The 18,700-nt window shown below is 42.8% G+C and overlaps 1 protein-coding gene across 4 annotated transcripts in view; it reads left to right on the top strand.

Moving 5' to 3' along the window:
- The window catches only part of SMIM14 (small integral membrane protein 14), a 34,847-nt gene extending 18,230 nt beyond the window's left edge, over positions 1–16,617 (top strand). For 3 of the 4 annotated variants that reach the window (XM_081209185.1, XM_081209184.1, XM_081209186.1), the window contains 4 exons: positions 660–777; positions 4,788–4,836; positions 12,401–12,549; positions 13,575–16,617. In XM_081209185.1, the coding sequence (XP_081065311.1) occupies positions 703–777; positions 4,788–4,836; positions 12,401–12,549; positions 13,575–13,607 (306 nt within the window). In that variant the 5' untranslated portion in view covers positions 660–702 and the 3' untranslated portion in view covers positions 13,608–16,617. Of the gene's footprint in view, positions 1–659; positions 778–4,787; positions 4,837–12,400; positions 12,550–13,574 lie in introns of those variants that run through there. The other variant, XM_081209182.1, reaches the window with a different exon arrangement.
- Positions 16,618–18,700: the final 2,083 nt, after the last annotated feature.

The following is an 18,700-nucleotide window of genomic DNA, read 5'->3' as shown; positions in this document are numbered from 1 at the left end:
CGCTGGTAAGCGGTCCCTATTTATCTACTTGCACCCGGAGGTGCTTTCGAACTGCTAGCTTGGCAGGCGCTGGGACCGAAGGACGGGAGCGCACCCCGCTGCGGGGATTTGAACCGCCGACCATGTGATCGGCAAATCCTAGGCGCTGAGGTTTTACCCACAGCGCCACCCGCGTCCCTACGGGTAAACTACATTGAAATAAATTGGACTCACTTCAGAGTAAAGCTAGTTGCAGCTTTTAAATCCTTCTGGTCCAAGGAACTTAAATTGCGAAAAGATCCCATTCCATGGGTTTTAAGTATTCCTTAGCTATGACTGGCTTTTGCTGGACTTGTGCCCCATATCTATCAGGAGCATTTTGAAGCTGACATCTTCAAAAAGAAAAAGGTGCCAAATTTAAAGCGCATCCATTTTTTAATGATGCGCTCAGAGTGTGATCCCCATTTTCCCCTGGTCTGTCCTCTCAAACTCAAACTGGCAATGGGAGTCTTCTTTTGCCTGGTGCAGCTTGAGTTTTCCCCACAAGGGGAAAAGGATATTCTGAATTGCTGGCCTCAATTCAAGTTTAGACTCTAGCCTGAACGAAAATGGGTAAACCTTTGTGTGAAAAGAAAAGGAAAACAAAGTGTAGCTAACACACAACCCCTTGTCTTTTCTAGGTGTTCGCTATCAAGGACCGGTTTTAGCTTCATCTGAATAGCCATGGCAGAAGGTGGATTTGATCCCTGCGAGTGTATCTGCTCCCATGAACATGCCATGAGGAGGCTGATCAATCTGGTGAGAGACAATTGCCTTTACGTTTCTTTCTTTCAAAACAAATTTCAGCCAATTGCATAGCTACTGCTGAATAGCCTTCTTGAGCGCTTGCTCGTGCAGTCTTTCAAAGTGCATGCCAATCTCATAATTTTTTCTTAGTGCAGTCTTTCCGCAAGTCCTTCAAGGGGCTACATCTATTATCCATAGGATGGACAGGTAAATACACTGTTAGGTGATAGGGAAACCTTCCAGCTGAACATTGTCGATTTCACTTGTGCTGTCAAAAACAAGGGTGAGTCCTTGGGAGTGGGTTCTCCCTCCCTCTCTCCCCCTCCCCTCTCTCAACATTTTGGGGAGATGTGCACTCTGGCACAGATGAGCAGCACAGTTTTGGAAACTAGTCAAGATAAAATCCATGGAAACAAAGTGCTGTCTAAGGGTAGGGGGAAAGTAGATTGGTTGGAGGTTTGCTTCTTAGATTTATTTAAAGGGCTATACAAGTACTTCTGCAATTGAATGGTGCCATGGGAGACTATCCAACGTGTGTATAAAAGAAGAACTGGGAAAATAAAGGAATGATCCAGCCATATTTAAATACTCCTTTGTTTCAGTGGGAGATCGTTAAAACAACAAGATTGAAAGTACCATAACATTGACAGGCTTGTACCTAAGTTTGAAAAGGACTTAACTTTTTTTAACCTGTGGGAGGGAAAATACAGCATTTTACTTGGAACCAGGCTGGGGATCCTCTTGACTGTTGGGAAAATGCAGCTTCTAGGTGTGTTACAATCACTTCTAGGAAGCTATTCCCCAGAGCCTTTTCGAACAGTGAACATCCTGTTTCAGTCCAAGCTGGCCACGATAAGAACCTTGAACGTTTAAGAATTAGGTGCCCCCATTTGCTTGCTTTCCTCGTCCTGACTCACCACTTTTTCCTTTTGTGTCGTGTCTTCTTACATTGCAATCCTGAGGGCATTCCAATCTGTACTCAGAACTTTTCCATAACGCTTTGAATAAACAAATGCAATAAACAAGATCTTGGCAACCCGAGGATCCTACTAATTCAAGCTCCATTAACCTACGGGGGGTAGTAATCACAAAACCAATCTACTGTGGCTGGTAGTTTCCCTTTCCCATGAGCAACGGATGGTTGCAGCAACAGGCAGTCATTGAAGAGAAGGAAAGGTTCTGTCCAGCAGAGAGGACAGATAAAAAATAGGATTAGCATGTTGACTTAGAGGAGTGATAAGGAGACAGGAAATGTGCATCTGTGCCTAGCTAAAAGAAAAGTAGGGAACAAGAAGAAAAAATGGAGGATATGGGGCCTAGTGGTGTGGTCTGGGAGAGGTAGGATGAGCATATGTGTGTGAGGTTTTAATTTTATTTAGAGGTGATTTAGGGGAGATTTAATTGTGAACAGTGTTAGGTTCCAATGAGTAGCTTTGTGTTTTGAGGCTCATATATCCCAGCCATGTGTTCTCCTAAGTTTCTGGAGGGCCAAGGTCTTTTGCCTCTTAGCCTCTTATCAGTTTTCCTTCTGTGAAATGGATGTTTTCTTGCAGTAGTAACCACAGTCTTTCTCCATGTCCCCGCAGCGGCGTTTTTGTGAATTGCCATGGCCTTCCGGGCCAGCCGTTTTGCAGCAGTGCCCACATTGCAAATGCGGCCACAGACCCCAAAATGTTGGAGGCCTGATATATATAACAGTTGTCATTGGCAACTTCGTCAAAGTCAGTTGAGATTATATCAGATAAAATAGGTTCAGGATGGAGTCATGGGGGTATTGATACAAATGAATCCAGTGAGAGGTGTGTGTGTGTGTGTGTGTGTGTGTGTGTATTCTAGAAACACAAAATCCTTAACATACTGCATCTTGTGTCAAATGTGAGGGAGGGACATTTTTGAAGGGATTACTGTATATGAATTTTGTCTTAAACTGCCGAGGAGGGAAATGAAACTGGCACACAGTCTGTTAAGGGGAGATCATATCTCAAGTTCTACGAGGTCTAAATACTTGCTTTTTGAAAAATGGAAGCTGGAAATTAGGTTCACCAGGGGGCAACTATCTCTTGTGGGTGCCCATTTCCTATAACCTTATATCCAGAATGTGTATAATAAAGGCAAGGCTATCTCTAGGGATCTTATTAATACTACTATATATTTTCCCATTATTTTTCTATCTTGCCTACATCAACATTGCCCTCTTTTGGTAGGGAAGCAACACTACAAGGTGTGTGTTTATAAGCCCCTTTTAGAATGGTGGTGTAAGTTAAAACACAGTAAGTTATGTTTATATGATTTCTGTTTTTACCTGGTAAATATGGTAGTATGTCACATAATACAAACCACTGGACACAATCTGCTTGAAGCTCACCTGCAATTAAGCCCCACTGAAATTAATGAAACATGTGATTCATTCAAATCACATTTCAAAATGTGTTAGGTAGAGTTTATCTTTATCTACGTATGCAAAATGTCTGCAGTCTTGTGCAGAGCTCTCCCTCATTGGAACAACTCATGTTCTGCAAAGCTTATTGAAAGAGCTTGCTAGATCAAAGTCGAAGCAGAAGCGATTAGAGAGTTTTCTGTTTGCCAAGAATTAAAGCCGAACCTATTGATACGGTCTCTCTCTGATTGCAAAGTGTGTGTTGATGCTAAAATAGGAGAAAGGACAGGTGTGAGAAACCTTCAATACAGTCGGGAAAATCCTGTGTGTGTGAAATCTCTAATTCACCTATCCCTCCAGTGCAGAAGGGATCAAGGGCTGGCCACTGTAAAAAGATGGAAGTGAAGCAAATTGCATAGGTGAACACTCATCTGATAGCACTGGAACAAAAAAAGGAGGAGGGACTTGTGCTTAGGAAATGTCCCTTGGAGAATCACCATCAAAATTTAAAGGATGGGGTTGGGGTTGACCTATGGCATGCCTTCTTGGGTTTCTTGGTCCACCCACCACCCCATAATCCTTTCACTTGCGTGGGATGCTTGCAGGGTAAATGAATGCACATCAGATGGTTCGTCTGAGTGGTGTTGTAGTGTGGCCAAATTACATTGCTACATTAAACATGCTTTTTAAAAAGCACGCCTAAGCGAGCCGCTTCTGTTGTGAAAGAAGCATAGTCACATGGGACCCTTAGCTATTTCCCTGCCAAAAAATCCACCCCACAGCAGCTCCTTGTACACAGATGTGACGTTTGACTGCAAACGGTATCGTTAAGGACAAATAGCAGCTGATGGGAAGGGAGGGGCAGGTTTTGGTACAGTGCCCTAATCTGGATCAAGACCCTGTCTAGCTGTTTTTCTTTGGAAATTAAAGCCACCAGTGCTCAGCATGGTGTTTTTAAAAAATGTGCTCAGCATGGTGTTTTAAAAATTAATATAATATAGTTTGTCCCCAAGTGAGCATTCCATTGAAAATGATGTAGTGTGGTGAGACCTCATTTGGACATCTATCTGGTTTAGGTCTGCTCTTTCTGATCCAGTAGAACAGGCTTCCTCAAACTCGGCCCTCCAGAAGTTTTGAAAGTACAATTCCTATCATTCCTGACCACTGGTCCTGCTAGCTAGGGATCATGGGAGTTGTAGGCCAAAAACATCTGGAGGGCTGAGTTTGAGGAAGCCTGCAGTAGAAGGTTGCGTCTGGCTAGAGATTTGGAATTGGTCCGCACTTCATTCTTTTTAATAGCAGCTCCTCCACATTGTACAGCCAACTGCTTTGGTTTCAAAAGCCAACTGTGATGCGGTGTATTGGGAGGGGCTCCTTTTTTTTAAAAATGGAACATCTTTTTCCGACCAATGATTATCACCAAATTTCTAGCACTTATTGAAAAGCTGAAAAATAAAGAATTTTGATATACAAGTAAATTTTTGAAAGTAAAACTCATGTAGTTAACAATAGTTAACTTCCAAGACTTTGCACTTGACTCTCCAAAGTTCATTTGATTTCAGAAATTCTGAAGACTCACCCACAAATCTTAGAACGGATGAAGTCTCTTTTTTCTCTAAACAAGTTTCTGTTCTCTTCATTTCAGTTACGGCAATCCCAATCCTACTGCACAGACACGGAATGCCTTCAGGAACGTGAGTAATAGGGAAATCTTGCATGTATATTTTTAAACGCTTTTGTATATTGCTTTCCAGCACAAAGCAACTCAACAGCTGTTTTTATATATACCAACAGAAATATATCCAAAAAATAATAATAATACAATTTAAACACCAATAAAACAACAGCCACAAGCATTACAAAATACAGGAAGATAGTTGGACAGAGTAAGTCTAAGCATGCCATCTTCATCATGCGGCAAAATCCCATGTAGATCAGAAAGTTTTCTATGAGTCTAAGCTGGGAGTGGGGGGGCATCAATACAAAGGAGGCCATACTCTGGTTCCCCATATTACAAGCTACTCTCATCAATGGAAATGGCAAGTGGGAGTGACCCTCCTGCTAATTTCAGGGCTAAAATAATTAGCGTTAAGGAATAGATGCAATGGAAAAGATTATGTCTGATGGCTAAATGTGCATTAGACTGAGTTTCATATTTCACCTGTTAACCTTTTTCTTTTCTTTTCACAAAATTCCAGTGGGATTGTTACACTCTAAAGTGGGAGAACTTCACAGAAGCAGGGAGATACTTCTTAGGTTTTCTCTCTGGTCCCCCTCCCATTTAAAATGTTCCCATCTGCTTTCTTGCTGCAATTTGGGAGGGGGTGATTTTTTAATAAACGGAATAACCACTGGATAAGAAAGGATTCAGAAGCCCTTTCTCCCTGCTTAGGACTTCTGCTTTAGATTGTTATCTCTGCAACTGTATTTTACTTTATTTATTTCACAACTTTCTATATACCTTAGTTGTAATAAAACTTAAAAGTGATTTGTTTTCTAAAATAGAAAATGTGGGGGGTGGGAACAGGACAATGCATGGCTGAGGGCTAGGGGTGGGTGTTGCTCTGTGAAAAGTATCATCAGATTAGGATATCAAAATAGCATTTTGAGAAATTTCAGGGGCATGCGTTTTGATCCAAACAGAAAAAGGCCTCGATAATTCAGAAAGAATCGTGCCATTGTATACCTTGTAGTATTGGTAATCTGAACCAAAGGAACACTATAAGGTTTTTTTTCTTAGTTGGAAGTTGATCTTCCAGTTTTGGAATGCATAACCGTTCCAGCCAGGTACTAGTGTACACTGATAAAGACCCATGTTCATGATTCATCATGCCAGATTGTACACTACAGTCTTATTTTCCAACTTTCCTACTCTCTTGAAAAAAAGGGGGAGGGGGTTGGCAGCGTTTGGATGTTTAAGAGTGATATAAAAACACAGTGAGAATTAGCTGTGAGTAAGAACATGTTTGGAATTTTTACATAAAGTGATTTTGGGGCTAGTAAGAGGCTATGAGTATCCAGACTTGGAGAGTTAACTGCATGACTAGCTGTCTAAATGCTGGAACGTCAAGTGCAGCACTAAGGAATACACTGCTTTGCATAGCAGGCAAGGCAAGGCAGAAGGCCCGGCTGCTAATATTTGCACCAGGCTTAGCCATCCCAGAAATTTCATGCTGCTTGCCAGCCAATTGCAAGGGCAGATGTTGTACGCCTATTTGACGTCTGGGGGCCATAGCTGTCAACCTTTCCTTTTTTTGTGGGAAATTTGCTTATTCCAGCGCCGTTTCCCGCTGCTATCCCGGATTGTTAGATATCCCATAGACTGTCCCTGGAACAGGTGAGGCTGCTGATCCCTTATTTTTGATGCTGCTGATTCCTTATTTTCAAATATGAAAGTTGACAGCTATGCTGGGGGCCTGTAGTCAACAGGGAATGGCTCTGTAGACTACATTTTGATTTGCTCCCTTAGATTCTCAGTTTCATCTCCAGATTTCCTGTCACTAGCTGTCTTCTGTATTTATTTTGTGCCCTCCCCCCCAGCCTTCTCTTAAACCGGAAATGAGGAACTCCAGATGTTGTCAGACTCCAATTCCCATCATTCCTGATTGGCCAAGCTGCCTCAGCTTACAAGAATCAGAGTCCGACAGCATCTGGAAGATTGTAGGTTCCCTAAGCAGAGCTCTGGAGAATGTAGATCCTGGCACACAAATGACTTTGGGAACTTTATATCCTGAATTTCTGTCTTACATGAAACCCTCGAGGTGGCTTGCATATAGAATTTATAAATTCTGGCACACACAATTCATTTAGGAACTTCACACACACCCAATTTCTGTTCTTATATAAAACGCTCATGGTGGCTTACATATTAGAATTAAAGGGGGGGGACCAGGGAAACATACTCAAAACAGTTGAAAAGAAGATGGGAACAGCAGATAAAAAATTGCAGACACTTTCCACCCCCACCCCCCATATCAACTGAAAAGACCAAATGCCTAGTGGAATAATAAGTTTATTTCTAGATTTGAGGTGAGGGGGCTTAGCTCGAATTGGCAGGGAATTATGACATCTGCTGTGTTGTTTTCCCTTAGTCACATCTGCTGATAGGAATGAAGAGCTGGAGGAGTGCAGCAAGTGGTTTGGGAGCCTATGATTATTTTGCTTCCTGTCTGAGACCCAGCTTATACAAACAAACCCTTTTGGCCAATGATTACAGCAGTAAAGGCTGGAACTTTGGGTGGGGTTTGGTTTGGGAAGCAGGAGGGCAGGGGCTCTGCTGAAGTCAGCCTGACGTCTGTTCCATTGCTGCAGATGAATGAATCATTACGAAAACGATGACTTGAGAGGGGAACTCCCTGAATTTTGCACATTTGGAGTCTTTCTGTGGAAGTGTGAAACTCTTGGGTTTGGTCTTTGCATCCAGACAAAGTGAAACAGCACTCATTTGCTTGAGATAATATAGGCTAGCAGTGCTTCCTGAACTTAAAAACTTAAAAAATGGTATTTTTGCAAGTAAAATTGGCATCTAATGACACTGTTATGTCCTTAAAGATTGGGAAAAGACCTTGCCAAAGCAGAAACTTGGCGTACAGACAGAGTAGCTCTTCTGGGGGCAGCTAATACTGTAGTTGTCTCTGTCAGCTTTGATTGGCTCAAACGCCGGCTCCCTCGGCCTGAAAGTGAGATGAGCGCTGCAACCCCATAGTCACCTTTGACTGGACTTAACCATCCAGGGGTATTTTACCTTACCTTTTGGGCACTGACCACTATCAAACTAGCTTAGCTTAACAAGGTAGTGGTCTTCTGTGTCTTCAGACCATACTTTTATTCTGTCTTATCACCAAGGCGTGTTGCTTCTCCCTTTGCAACACAGTGGAGAGCAACCTGGGGCCCAAGTGTAACGTGTAATTCCCCCCAAACCCGCAGCTAATTTTGTGTGCCCTCCAACATTTACTGTAGCTTCTCAATTTCTCCATTCTATCAGTTTCTTCCTCCTCCTTCCTTTCCTCCTTCCTTCTCTTAGCTTTCAGAATTGTGCTTTCCCTCTCTCTCTATAGTTTCAGAAAAGGCAGTATTTTATTTGATGAAAATGAATTGGGTGTGTACATATATAGCTCACTAAGCCAGAATGGAATTGCTTTCCAGAAAATAACCCTATCAAACCTAGCTCAGGGCTTACATCTGAGTAGACCTGCATAGGATTTCTAATCTGAGCTAGTCATGACGAAAGCTGAAGAAGGGCAGTCTTTGTTCTGGATTATTTAATACATAAAACTTTGTTCCTGCCCCTCATCAGCCCTCCTCTGCCCAGCGTTGACATGTGTCCCACATGAGACTACCCCTGAGGGAATGCAACCCTCAGCAGCAGGGGTCAGCAATTTTTTTCAGCAGGGGGCTGGTCCACTGTCCCTCAGACCTCGTGGGTGGCCAGACTATATTTTGGAAAACATAATAATGAATGAATTCCTATGCCCCACAAATAACCCAGAGATGCATTTTAAATAAAAGGACACATTCTACTCATGTAAAAACACGCTGATTCCCGGACCGTCTGCGGGCCGGATTTAGAAGGTGGTTGGGCCGGATCTGGCCCCCGGGCCTTAGTTTGCCTACCCATGCTCAGCAGCATAAAGATTTCCCATCCCTGCTTTACAGAACAAGGATAGGGCCCTTCCTCTCTGCCCCGTTGGCAAAACCTCTGCATAATATTGTGGTTATCGTCATGATGTGAGCTGGGAACAAATAGTCCCCAGTCCAAATATCAGTTTAGCCGTGAACTTATTAGATGGCCTTCAGCAAGCTTCTAGCTCAGAGTTCCCGTCTGCCGCATGAACAATATCCTGTCCTCCTTCAGCTGTACCTTGAAGGCTGTTGCAAAGATAATTTACGAAAATGTTTAAAGCATGCCACAAACGTTTCAAACTTTTCCTATACCTTGGCAATTCTTACAATATGCTATATAATTATTAAATATTAACTGTTTTCTCTTTAGTACGATTACATTTTTAAATATGTATTCTTGCAATACATTGAGGAAAGGAGTGGGTAGTCAGAGGCTCGGTGTGTATTGAACAGAGCTATGTCACAGGGGGAGGAAGAAACCTTACTCCTGAGGTTTTAAAAATCTATCATTTTAATTGCTTCCAACTCTGAGCTTATTTCCTGCTGGGCCTTCCCTCTCTGCCCCAGCCCCAAGGACACTGCTAATAACCTTTGCCCAAGGAAGCTGAAGGTCTCTTTCACAGTTTGACGTTGAGAGGGATGTCATACAGGAGATGCCTTTGGCGGATATGCAGATGACTGATAAGCCCTGGAAATAGGAGCTTCAAGTGTTGCCTTGAAGAGAACAACTTCTCAAAGAGGTGGTCAGCTTATCTGTAAGATATTTGATGGATTTAAAACTCCACAGCAGCCCAGCTTTTTGTCTCTCACGGGCCGGTCACATCAGTTGCTGCCAAAATGATGAGTGAAAGGAGGCCTCCAGAAGTTTAGGGGGATATTGTTTTGTGGGCTACAGAAGAAAAGCAGGGTGCTTATCAGCTTTCCTCTCTGAGAACTGTGACTACATGATACTGCTGCCTTCAATGTTCTTTGGCTACTTATGGCAGCAATCTTCTGGCACCGAGCTCTGAGCCGAATTAGTTTTCTGTACTGCTGCAAGATTAACAGAGCAAGCCAAACTGTTTCTCAAGCCAGACTGTGGGAGGTTTGGACTGAGTGGAGGCATCCCTCTGCTCAGTAATCATGGCTGAGCAATCCCTCCGTTTTGATATTATTTTTATTTATTCATTAAATTTGTATAGCACCCTTCGTCCGAAGATCTCAGGGCAGTGCACATCGTAAAATCACAAAATACATAATAAAAACAAGAACAAACCAAACCAGTAACCACCCCCTTGTGAACACATTTAAAAGGATATGGGATGTTCATCAGCCAAAGGCCTGGTTGAAGAGGAATGTTTTTGCCTGGCACCTAAAGGTGTATAATGAAGGTGCCAGGCGAGTCTCCCTGGGGAGAGCATTCCACAAATGAGGAGCCACTGCAGAAAAGGCCCGTTCTTGTGTTGCCACCCTCCAGACCTTTCATTGAAGCAGCACATGAATAAGAGCCTCAGATGATCATCACAGGGTCTGAGTAGGTTCATATGGGGAGAGGTGGCTCTGGAAGTATTGCAGTCCTGAGGTGTTTAGGGCTTTATAGATCAAAACCAGTAGTTTGAATTGGGCCATAATTGACAGCCAGTGCCTTTGGGCCAGGATCGGTGTAATATGCTCAAACTGTCTGGTCCTGGTTAGCAACCTGGCTGCCCATTTCTGCACTAGCAAGTTTCCAAACCGGCTTCAGAGGCAGCCCTATGTATAATGCATTGCAGTAATCTAACCTACATGTTACCAGAGCCTAGACAACAATAGTTAGGCTATCCCTATCCGGAGCTGATGGAAGGCACTTTGCATCACTGAGGCACTGCTGCTGTGGATTTAATCAATTTGGTAGTAACTTTATTAAATAATATTAATGTAAACATATTAGACTACAGTAGAACCTCTACTGAAGGAGCGTCTCCACCCCCATTGTTCTACCCGGACACTGAGGTCCAGCTCTGAGGGCCTTCTGGCGGTTCCCTCACTGCGAGAAGCCAAGTTACAGGGAACCAGGCGGAGGGCCTTCTCGGTAGTTGCGCCCTCCCTGTGGAACGCCCTCCCACCAGATGTCAAAAAGAACAACAACTACCAGACTTTTAGAAGACATCTGAAGCTTTTAATGTTTGATGTATTAGAGTATTTTAAAAAAATTTTTTGGAAGCCGCCCAGAGTGGCTGGGGAAGCCCAGCCAGATGGGTGGGGTACAAATAATAAATTATTATTATTATTATTATTATTATTATTATTATTATTATTACTTACGTCCCGCTCTAGTTAGGCCCGTTCCAAGTCGCGACCGCGGCAAACCCAGAAGTAAACACCAGGTTTGCCACGATTCACACACATGCAGAAACGGCTGCTGCCATCTGCACATGCACAGAAGCGGGCTGCCACTGAATGCGCCTGCGGACAATGGCGCTTCTACCAGCGACCCATTTCACCATAAGGATGGATTTCGGTCGTGAGTAGAGGTTCCACTGTATTTGTATCTTTGCATAAATGTGTGTGTTCTGCATGTGTGTCTATATCTATACCCATCAGGAGGAGGCTATAGTGTGGAGGCCTCAATAGCTTCAGCCTTTTACCACCACTACAAAATTTATATTGGTTTATATTGATGAAGGCTTCTTGATAACAATCAGCAATTATTCGCTCTTTACATTTTCAAAAATTGTGCTAACTGTCAGGGAACTGACATCGGAGCTAGAGGTGGAGGGAAGGCTCTCAAATGATGCTGGAGAAGGGCCCAGCAGGGAGAGAGGCAGCTCTGCAGATGGGGAAGCAAATCAGCGCAACACCAGGGATATAGAGGGGCTGATGGGGGAATCGGCGAGAGGGCTCCAGGACTCTTCACCGGACACCAGCGGGGAGAGCACGGGTCCTCCGCTACCCACGCCCACCCTGCGCAGAAGACTTCCACGCAGAGAGAGTAGGAGGAGACTGGGTGTCAAACAACTTTTATGTTGGAAAAGATTTAAGAAACGCCCACTGACGGATTCTGCTAGCGACTGAGGCAGCCACGAAGTGAAGGGCTGCCCAGACTGAAAGGTTTAGCAAGGCAACAAAGCCTGGAGAGGCGGCAACTTACGCACGAGCAACCCATGCACATTACACTAACGTTAGGGACCCTGTTGACCAACAAGTAAAAGACACAGAGGGAAGAAAATAAATATGGAAGTGAGAATGCTGAGAGCACCCATCGGTTAGAAAGTTGCCAGATGGCACCATAAACTTTCAGAGATGAGTACAGATGAAATAACTAGCCCTGTGATCAGTTTAAAGGCGATTAAAGACGAAGTGGAAAAGAAGCAGACAGCATTTAATAAATAGTCATCTATTTTTGGTTAAGGCTTAACAGTCAGTACAGTGACTCACATGGGACCGTGTTTGTTCAGTGACTCAGGAGGTGGAGCTACTTTTCTCTTTCCAAGCCAGTTAGCCCTCCTTCAAGAGCTGAACTTCTCTGTTGAGCCTGAGATTCTACCTTAGCTTGACTCTCTTGTTTCTCCCAAAATGCTGCGTAATCCCCACCTGAGTCCCTTTAATTGTAGTTAATTTTAAAAAGTGACTTGAAATTCTTCACTCTGTTTAATTCATGTGTTCTTTTCCTTCCAGTGCCAGGACCCAATCCGTCTGCTGATAATGACATCAGTGTGACAATGATAATGGTGGGCTGGCTGGTTCTGGCACTGGTACTGTTCTTGATGAGACCTGCTAATCTAAGAAGACCTTTTACAGCTGAAAAGCCATCCAGCCCACATAATGTGAGTATTCCGACGTTTTAGTTAACCTCCCTATATAACCTCAAACGACAAGGCAGGGAGAGGGGAATATGTGATGCAGAGGCCTGAGTTTCTCGAAGAAAAACCAAGACACAAATGCAATTCATATGTAGCTTTTAGCAGATTGTGCTACACTGTGCCAGTAATGCATTTTCCTCATCCATTCTGACGTTGCATTTCTGTTTACAAAACTGTAGCTGGTATCAGTATCAGGCTGGAACTCGAGATGGTTTTGCATGGAACTGAGCCAGGGATAAGCTGACACTAAGACTACCAGTCCTCAGCACAGGAGGGTCTGCCCTGCTAACTAGACAATGACACATGCCCACTTCCTGGTTCTAATAAATTTTGTGTTCACTCTGGAAGCATCTTCTTGGTCTATCAAAGGCAGTGATATGGGGATCTCTATTCACTGCCAGGCCTGAAGACATCTCTGAATACTTCCAGTTCTAAGTAGCTCACTCAGCTAGAGTTCTATCTGTCCTTGGCACTCCTGGTTCTGCCATTACATTCCCTAACGGAAACAAACTCAAAAAGGTGTACGGCGAATCTTGAAATGGACAGCTTCTTCTCTTGTACACATTTCTTTCTTCTGTTCTAATCTTTCTTCTCTTTTGTACACATTCCTATTGTTCTAATGGCGGGCACATAGAACAGGGACGTTTTGGTGGTGGCCTGCTGTTGTGGAATTCAGTCCCATGTGACATGAGGAGAGCTTCATCCCTTGATACTTTTAAATGGGCCTTGAAGACCCATCTTTTTGTCATGGCCTTCAGTGAGTAACCTGCAAGCAGTAGAACTAGTGCTGAGTTCTGGTTATGTATGTGTTTTAAGTTACGCTGGGTTATTTGCGCTAGCTTTCAGTAGTTTTAAGTAGATGCTTTATATTTTATTGCCTGTGTTTTAATTTGTATTATGTCATGCCCCTTTACATAGAATGTCTGTCTTGAAAACCAGGCTGCTATATGAAATTAAGATATATAAATCAGTGTATTCTTGACACACAGGGGCAAGAACCACCAGCTCCACCTGTGGACTAGACCTTACTGGAGGAAGCTCAGCGACTGTAACCTTGCACGACCAAAAGAACGAACGTGACCAGAATACCCCTCTATGTCGCACACAATACTGTTCTGCTCCATACATTTAAAATTGTTTTGCACCCCCTCCCGTTATATTTGAATAAGTTAACATATGTGGCATTTTTGCTGATGTTCATTGGACTCTAGGCACTATTGCACTTTGCAATAATATCTAAAAGAAATTTAAAGCCTAGTTGTCATTTTTCAAACAGTTCTTTCCCTGCAGTCCACCAATAATGTCTCCGTGATCTATGTACATTTATGGAGTGGAGGGAACTGCACAGAAGTTCCCATTGAATGTGCCATTATCTATAGAATTGATTTAGAAGAGGGGTGGCTAATCTGTGCTCCTCTTAATATTGCTGGACTAAAACTCCCATCATTTCCAGTCAGCATGGCCAGCGGTCAAAGATGGTGTAAATTATTGTCTGGCAACATCCAACTGGCCACACGCTAGCCTCCCCAATTTAGAAAAACCCAAATTGTATCTCATCAATACAACTTTGGATTTACTTTGTGCCTGCGAACCAGAATTGTTTCACAGGGATTCTCTCTACTATTTATATCTGTGTTAGTGTTGTCCAAAGTACATCCTTCTCTAAAATAAGGCCAAATTAAATGTATTTATTGGAAGCAAGAAAATAAATTTAGTATTGTATTAAGATAACTAAAGAGTGCATAACTAAATGTTACATTTGAAACTAGGAATATTTACAAATACTATAATAAAAATAGTTACCTGTATACTTCTCTGTAGTGGATATTACAGTCCACAGCTACCTATATCCAGTTATTTTCTGTAAATGTAGGGCTCCAATGTGCACATGAAGGTGCTCTGGACTGTAAAGGTTTCCCATTCAGTTCAGTGGCAGGGCAACAGCATGGTGTATTTAGGTAAAAATGATGCATTTGTAAGGATTTCCCCTGTCGTTGAAGTTGTTAGAAGCCTTTGAAAGAAGGAAGCAGTCTATGCATATTGAACTGTTTGTGGAACTGTAATCAGAACACCTCAATACATCTTATTCAAATACCGGGGTGTAAACAATGACCAAATACAACAATCTCATTCTATTTTGAAGTCCACAGAACTAGATTTATCCTATGTACTTACTTGCTGCATCACTCCAATCTGCATTATTTATTTTCAGGCGTTAACATTTTCATATTCTTAGAAACAGCATGCCAGAGCTGTGCCTCTAAGGCAAGAGTCCAGCTGCCATTTTTTTATGGATGGAATCAGCAAGCAGTAATGTAAAGACACCAAATGTTCACAGAAATAGAACAGATTGCTTGCAAACATTAAACATAGTTTTAAGGACTGCCATTTGGATTTAAAATGTTGTTTTATGCGTTATGAATTACATTATCTATGTTTAGCTTTCCCTTAAAGTATGCGGGAGACAAATAGGAGTCTTCAGGATCACTTGTGGACATACCCTAAGACATCTTAAGAGACATCTTAAGTGTTGCTTAAAGCAACAAGAGCAGCAAGAGATATTCTGCATACCACAGAAACTGAAGTGGTAAGTTGAGGTGATAAAATTCTGGACTGTACCACTTGCAATTGCAGATGTGTGGAAGGTGTCATAGTTCTGAACGCTAAAACCTTTCCTGTTTCAAAGAAACTATCACATTAGAGAAGGCCTCATGAAACCTTTGTGTCTGATGGAATAGTTTACATCTTGCTCAGATCCCTTTCCTAGGTGCAGAAGCGTTCAAAAGCATGCACCTCCCACCTGCAGTCTCAAGTGTACAGCCCAGAATTTTGCTATCTCAGTATGCAATGTGTAGAACAGCTTTAATGCTGAAAGCATCCTCAAATTTGGCTTCTTTGAACAGACTCTTCAATGAGACATAATTTATAGTTGCCAGAAATGAAATGTAGCAATTGTAATTTGCATTTTTCTTACGCATTCTCAATTAGCCTCCCTCCTTTACTTTTATTCTTGGAATGACCAACAGGAAAATATAATATGGATTAGATGATTTGGTATGCATGTACTCGCAATTCCAGTTTAACTACTGGAAAGGAAAATACATATGCAATAAGTAATTTAAGAACATTATGCTGTTCAGTCCTGTGCATGTTTACTTGGAAGTCCTATTATGTTCAGTGGGGCTTGCGTCTGAGTAAGTGTTCCTAAGACTGCAGCTGGGAGTGAAACAAAACAACTCTGCCTGTTTTTCTTCATCAGAGAACAAAAAAAACCCTTTTATGTTTTAGATTGGCTATGAAGCTTCTTACTGACAATTTTATAGCAATTTAGCAATATCGCAGCAAAACGGCTTGCAATAATTTACAGAATCGTAGAGTTGGAAGGGACCATCATTCTAGTGCAACCCCTAGCAATGCAGCAATAATGGCCTAACTCAGCAAACAAAACATTTCTTTGGTCCTATACTAAATTTGGATCAGTGACCCCTAAAATATGGATCTTGAACAAAAATATTTTTGAGGAAGATGCCTTATACTGGATTGGTCCAACTTCCTCGCTGTTGTCTACACTGACTGGCAGTGACACTCCCAGGAGACGTTCCCAGTATGGTGTAGTGGTTAAGAGCAGTGGACTCGCAATCTGCTGAACCGGGTTTGATTCCCCGCTCCTCCACATGCAGCTGCTGGGTGACCTTGGGCTAGTCACACTTCTTTGAAGTCTCTCAGCCTCACTCACCTCACAGAGTGTTTGTTGTGGGGGAGGAAGGGAAAGGAGAATGTTAGCCGCTTTGAGACTCCTTAGGGTAGTGATAAAGCAGGATATCAAATCCAAACTCTTCTTCTACTTGGAAATGCCAAGGATTTGTCTAGGACCTTCTTCATGCAAAGCAGATGCTTCAACACTGAGTTATGGCCCTTCTTGACTCCTTTCATCTTGTTATGGGAAAAGCCATGGCAAATTTAAACCAATCTCGTAGTGATTTACACTTCTACAGTAGAATAAATGTGCCTTAATAAGGGTCCTAAATTGTACCATGGTAAGTTTTTTTGTTTACGGGTGTGGGGGCACTACTAGCAATTTTTTTTCAGCCACCCCAGACAACGTATGATGATTAACATTCTTGCTAACTTAGGAGGAAGCAGAACAATCCATACTGCGCTTTAAGACAGTCTTTTGAGCATCAGAGAAGCTGTTCCAGATTGCTTAACCTGCTGCAAAACTGTGTTGCAGAAGATTCAAATAATGTTTAAAAAAATTGTGGTGGTGTTCATTACATTTAGTTTTGTCTGAAGGACCTGTTGCTCTTGGTCTCATGGATCAGCGTGCTATAGTACAGTGGTGCCTCGCAAGACGAAATTAATTCGTTCCGCAAGTTTTTTCTTCTTGCAAGTTTTTTGTCTTGCGAAGCACGGTTTCCCATAGGAATGCATTGAAAATCAATCAATGCGTTCCTATGGAGACCGTCCGGGGACAGAGGGGAAGCGCCGCACGCCTTCCCCTCTGTCCCTGGACCTGTTTAAAGTAAGGGGCGGTGGGGAGAAGATTGCTTCTCCCCGTTGCCTGCCCCGCAATCTCCAGGGACAGAGGGGAAGGCGCGCGCGCCTTCCCCTCTGTCCCCGGACCTGTTTTAAAGCAAGGGAAGGGGCAGCGGGGAGAATCGCTTCTCCCCGTTGCCGCCCCTTGGTTCAAAAGAGGTCTGGGGACAGCGGGGAAGATGCGCTGCGCTTCCCCGCTATCCCCGGAGCTTGCGGGGCAAGCTTCGTTTTGCGAAGCAAGCCCATAGGGAAATGCATCTTGCGAAGCGGCTAAGAAAACGAAAAACTCCTTCGTCTAGCAAGTTTTCCGTCTTCCGAGGCGTTCGTCTTGCGGGGTACCACTGTACAGCTAGGCATTGGAAGCTGACTTCCAGGCATGTTTGTGCACCCTTGTCAAACCTGGCAGGGAACTCGAGGATTGCCAGAACAGCTTGAAAACCTCTGCTTTAAGATTTCAGATGGAGGGATGGTGGGGAAATAGGGGCTGTCAACCAACATCTAGTCCAGTGTACTAGGGGAAATGGAAATATTCTGCTGAGAGGCCCAAACTGCATTCTCCCTCCTTTTCCAATACACTTACACTGGTGGTGTTTGAGGAAAGGAAGGTGTCCTTTAGTGCCTCTTTACAAGATTCACTTCTCATGAATCTTCTTAGAACTTGATCTTTGTATTAAGGGTTCAGTGATCAGATGGAGAGACACTGCACAGCCTGCTTGATGGGAAAGAGAAAGCAGGCTTGCAGTTTATGCTTTAGTTTCTAATACTTTTTTTTAAAAAAAAACACCACATGCTTTGAATGCACAAGCTAGACATGGCATCAGGCTTTCTCACACTTAAAAAAAAGTTGATAGTAGCCACACAGGGCAAGGAGTAAGGAAGAGATTTGGACTAGGACCATGGCACTGAGGACAGGATCACCCTCTTTTCTAATGGTGTTTCCTAATGAAAGTCACCGCCACCTGCTAAACAGCTTCAGGGAGGGGGTTTTAATTGTAAGACTACCATGGGAGAAGAAGGCTATACCCCCATATATTCTACACTGCGGCCCTGATTAAATCCCATCCTACAGCTCCTATTAACTTGCTTCAAAACAAAGGGAAATCCTGATCACATAAATCTTCATTGACCCTAGATTCACATGTGCTTATAGAATATCAGCAGTTCACTTAGCCTTAATTTTCTGATGCAGAATGTGAGTAATAATGTGACTTGTGCTTTTATAGTTTAGATTGGGAGGCTTTAAAATTGTTTGAATCATGCCAGACAAAAATCGTATCTGTGCCATTTGGGAATTTGCAGTTTTTTAACTAAGGTTTTTGCTTGTACTATGCACTTTTTAAAATGATCTAAATAAATAGTAACCATTAGTTACCCTCTGTGAATGTGTGGATTTTATACATGATCAGTTTGGGAGAGAAGTAACAATTTATCTAGTTGACTCTTTTAACTTGTTTTGTTTTGTTTTGTTTTTTTACAGCTCCCTCCTCCCTTCTTTTTCTCTTGGCTGCCCCATTTACATTATTATGTTGCCATGATTTTTAGTTTTGGACCAAAGATCATAATTTGAAAAAGAACTGTT

The sequence above is a fragment of the Podarcis bocagei genome, assembly GCF_964188305.1.
Source record: "Podarcis bocagei genome assembly, chromosome: 9".
Classification (NCBI taxonomy): domain Eukaryota; kingdom Metazoa; phylum Chordata; class Lepidosauria; order Squamata; family Lacertidae; genus Podarcis; species Podarcis bocagei.
Note: the sequence above shows the minus strand (reverse complement) of the source record. Positions and strands in the feature narration are given on the sequence as shown.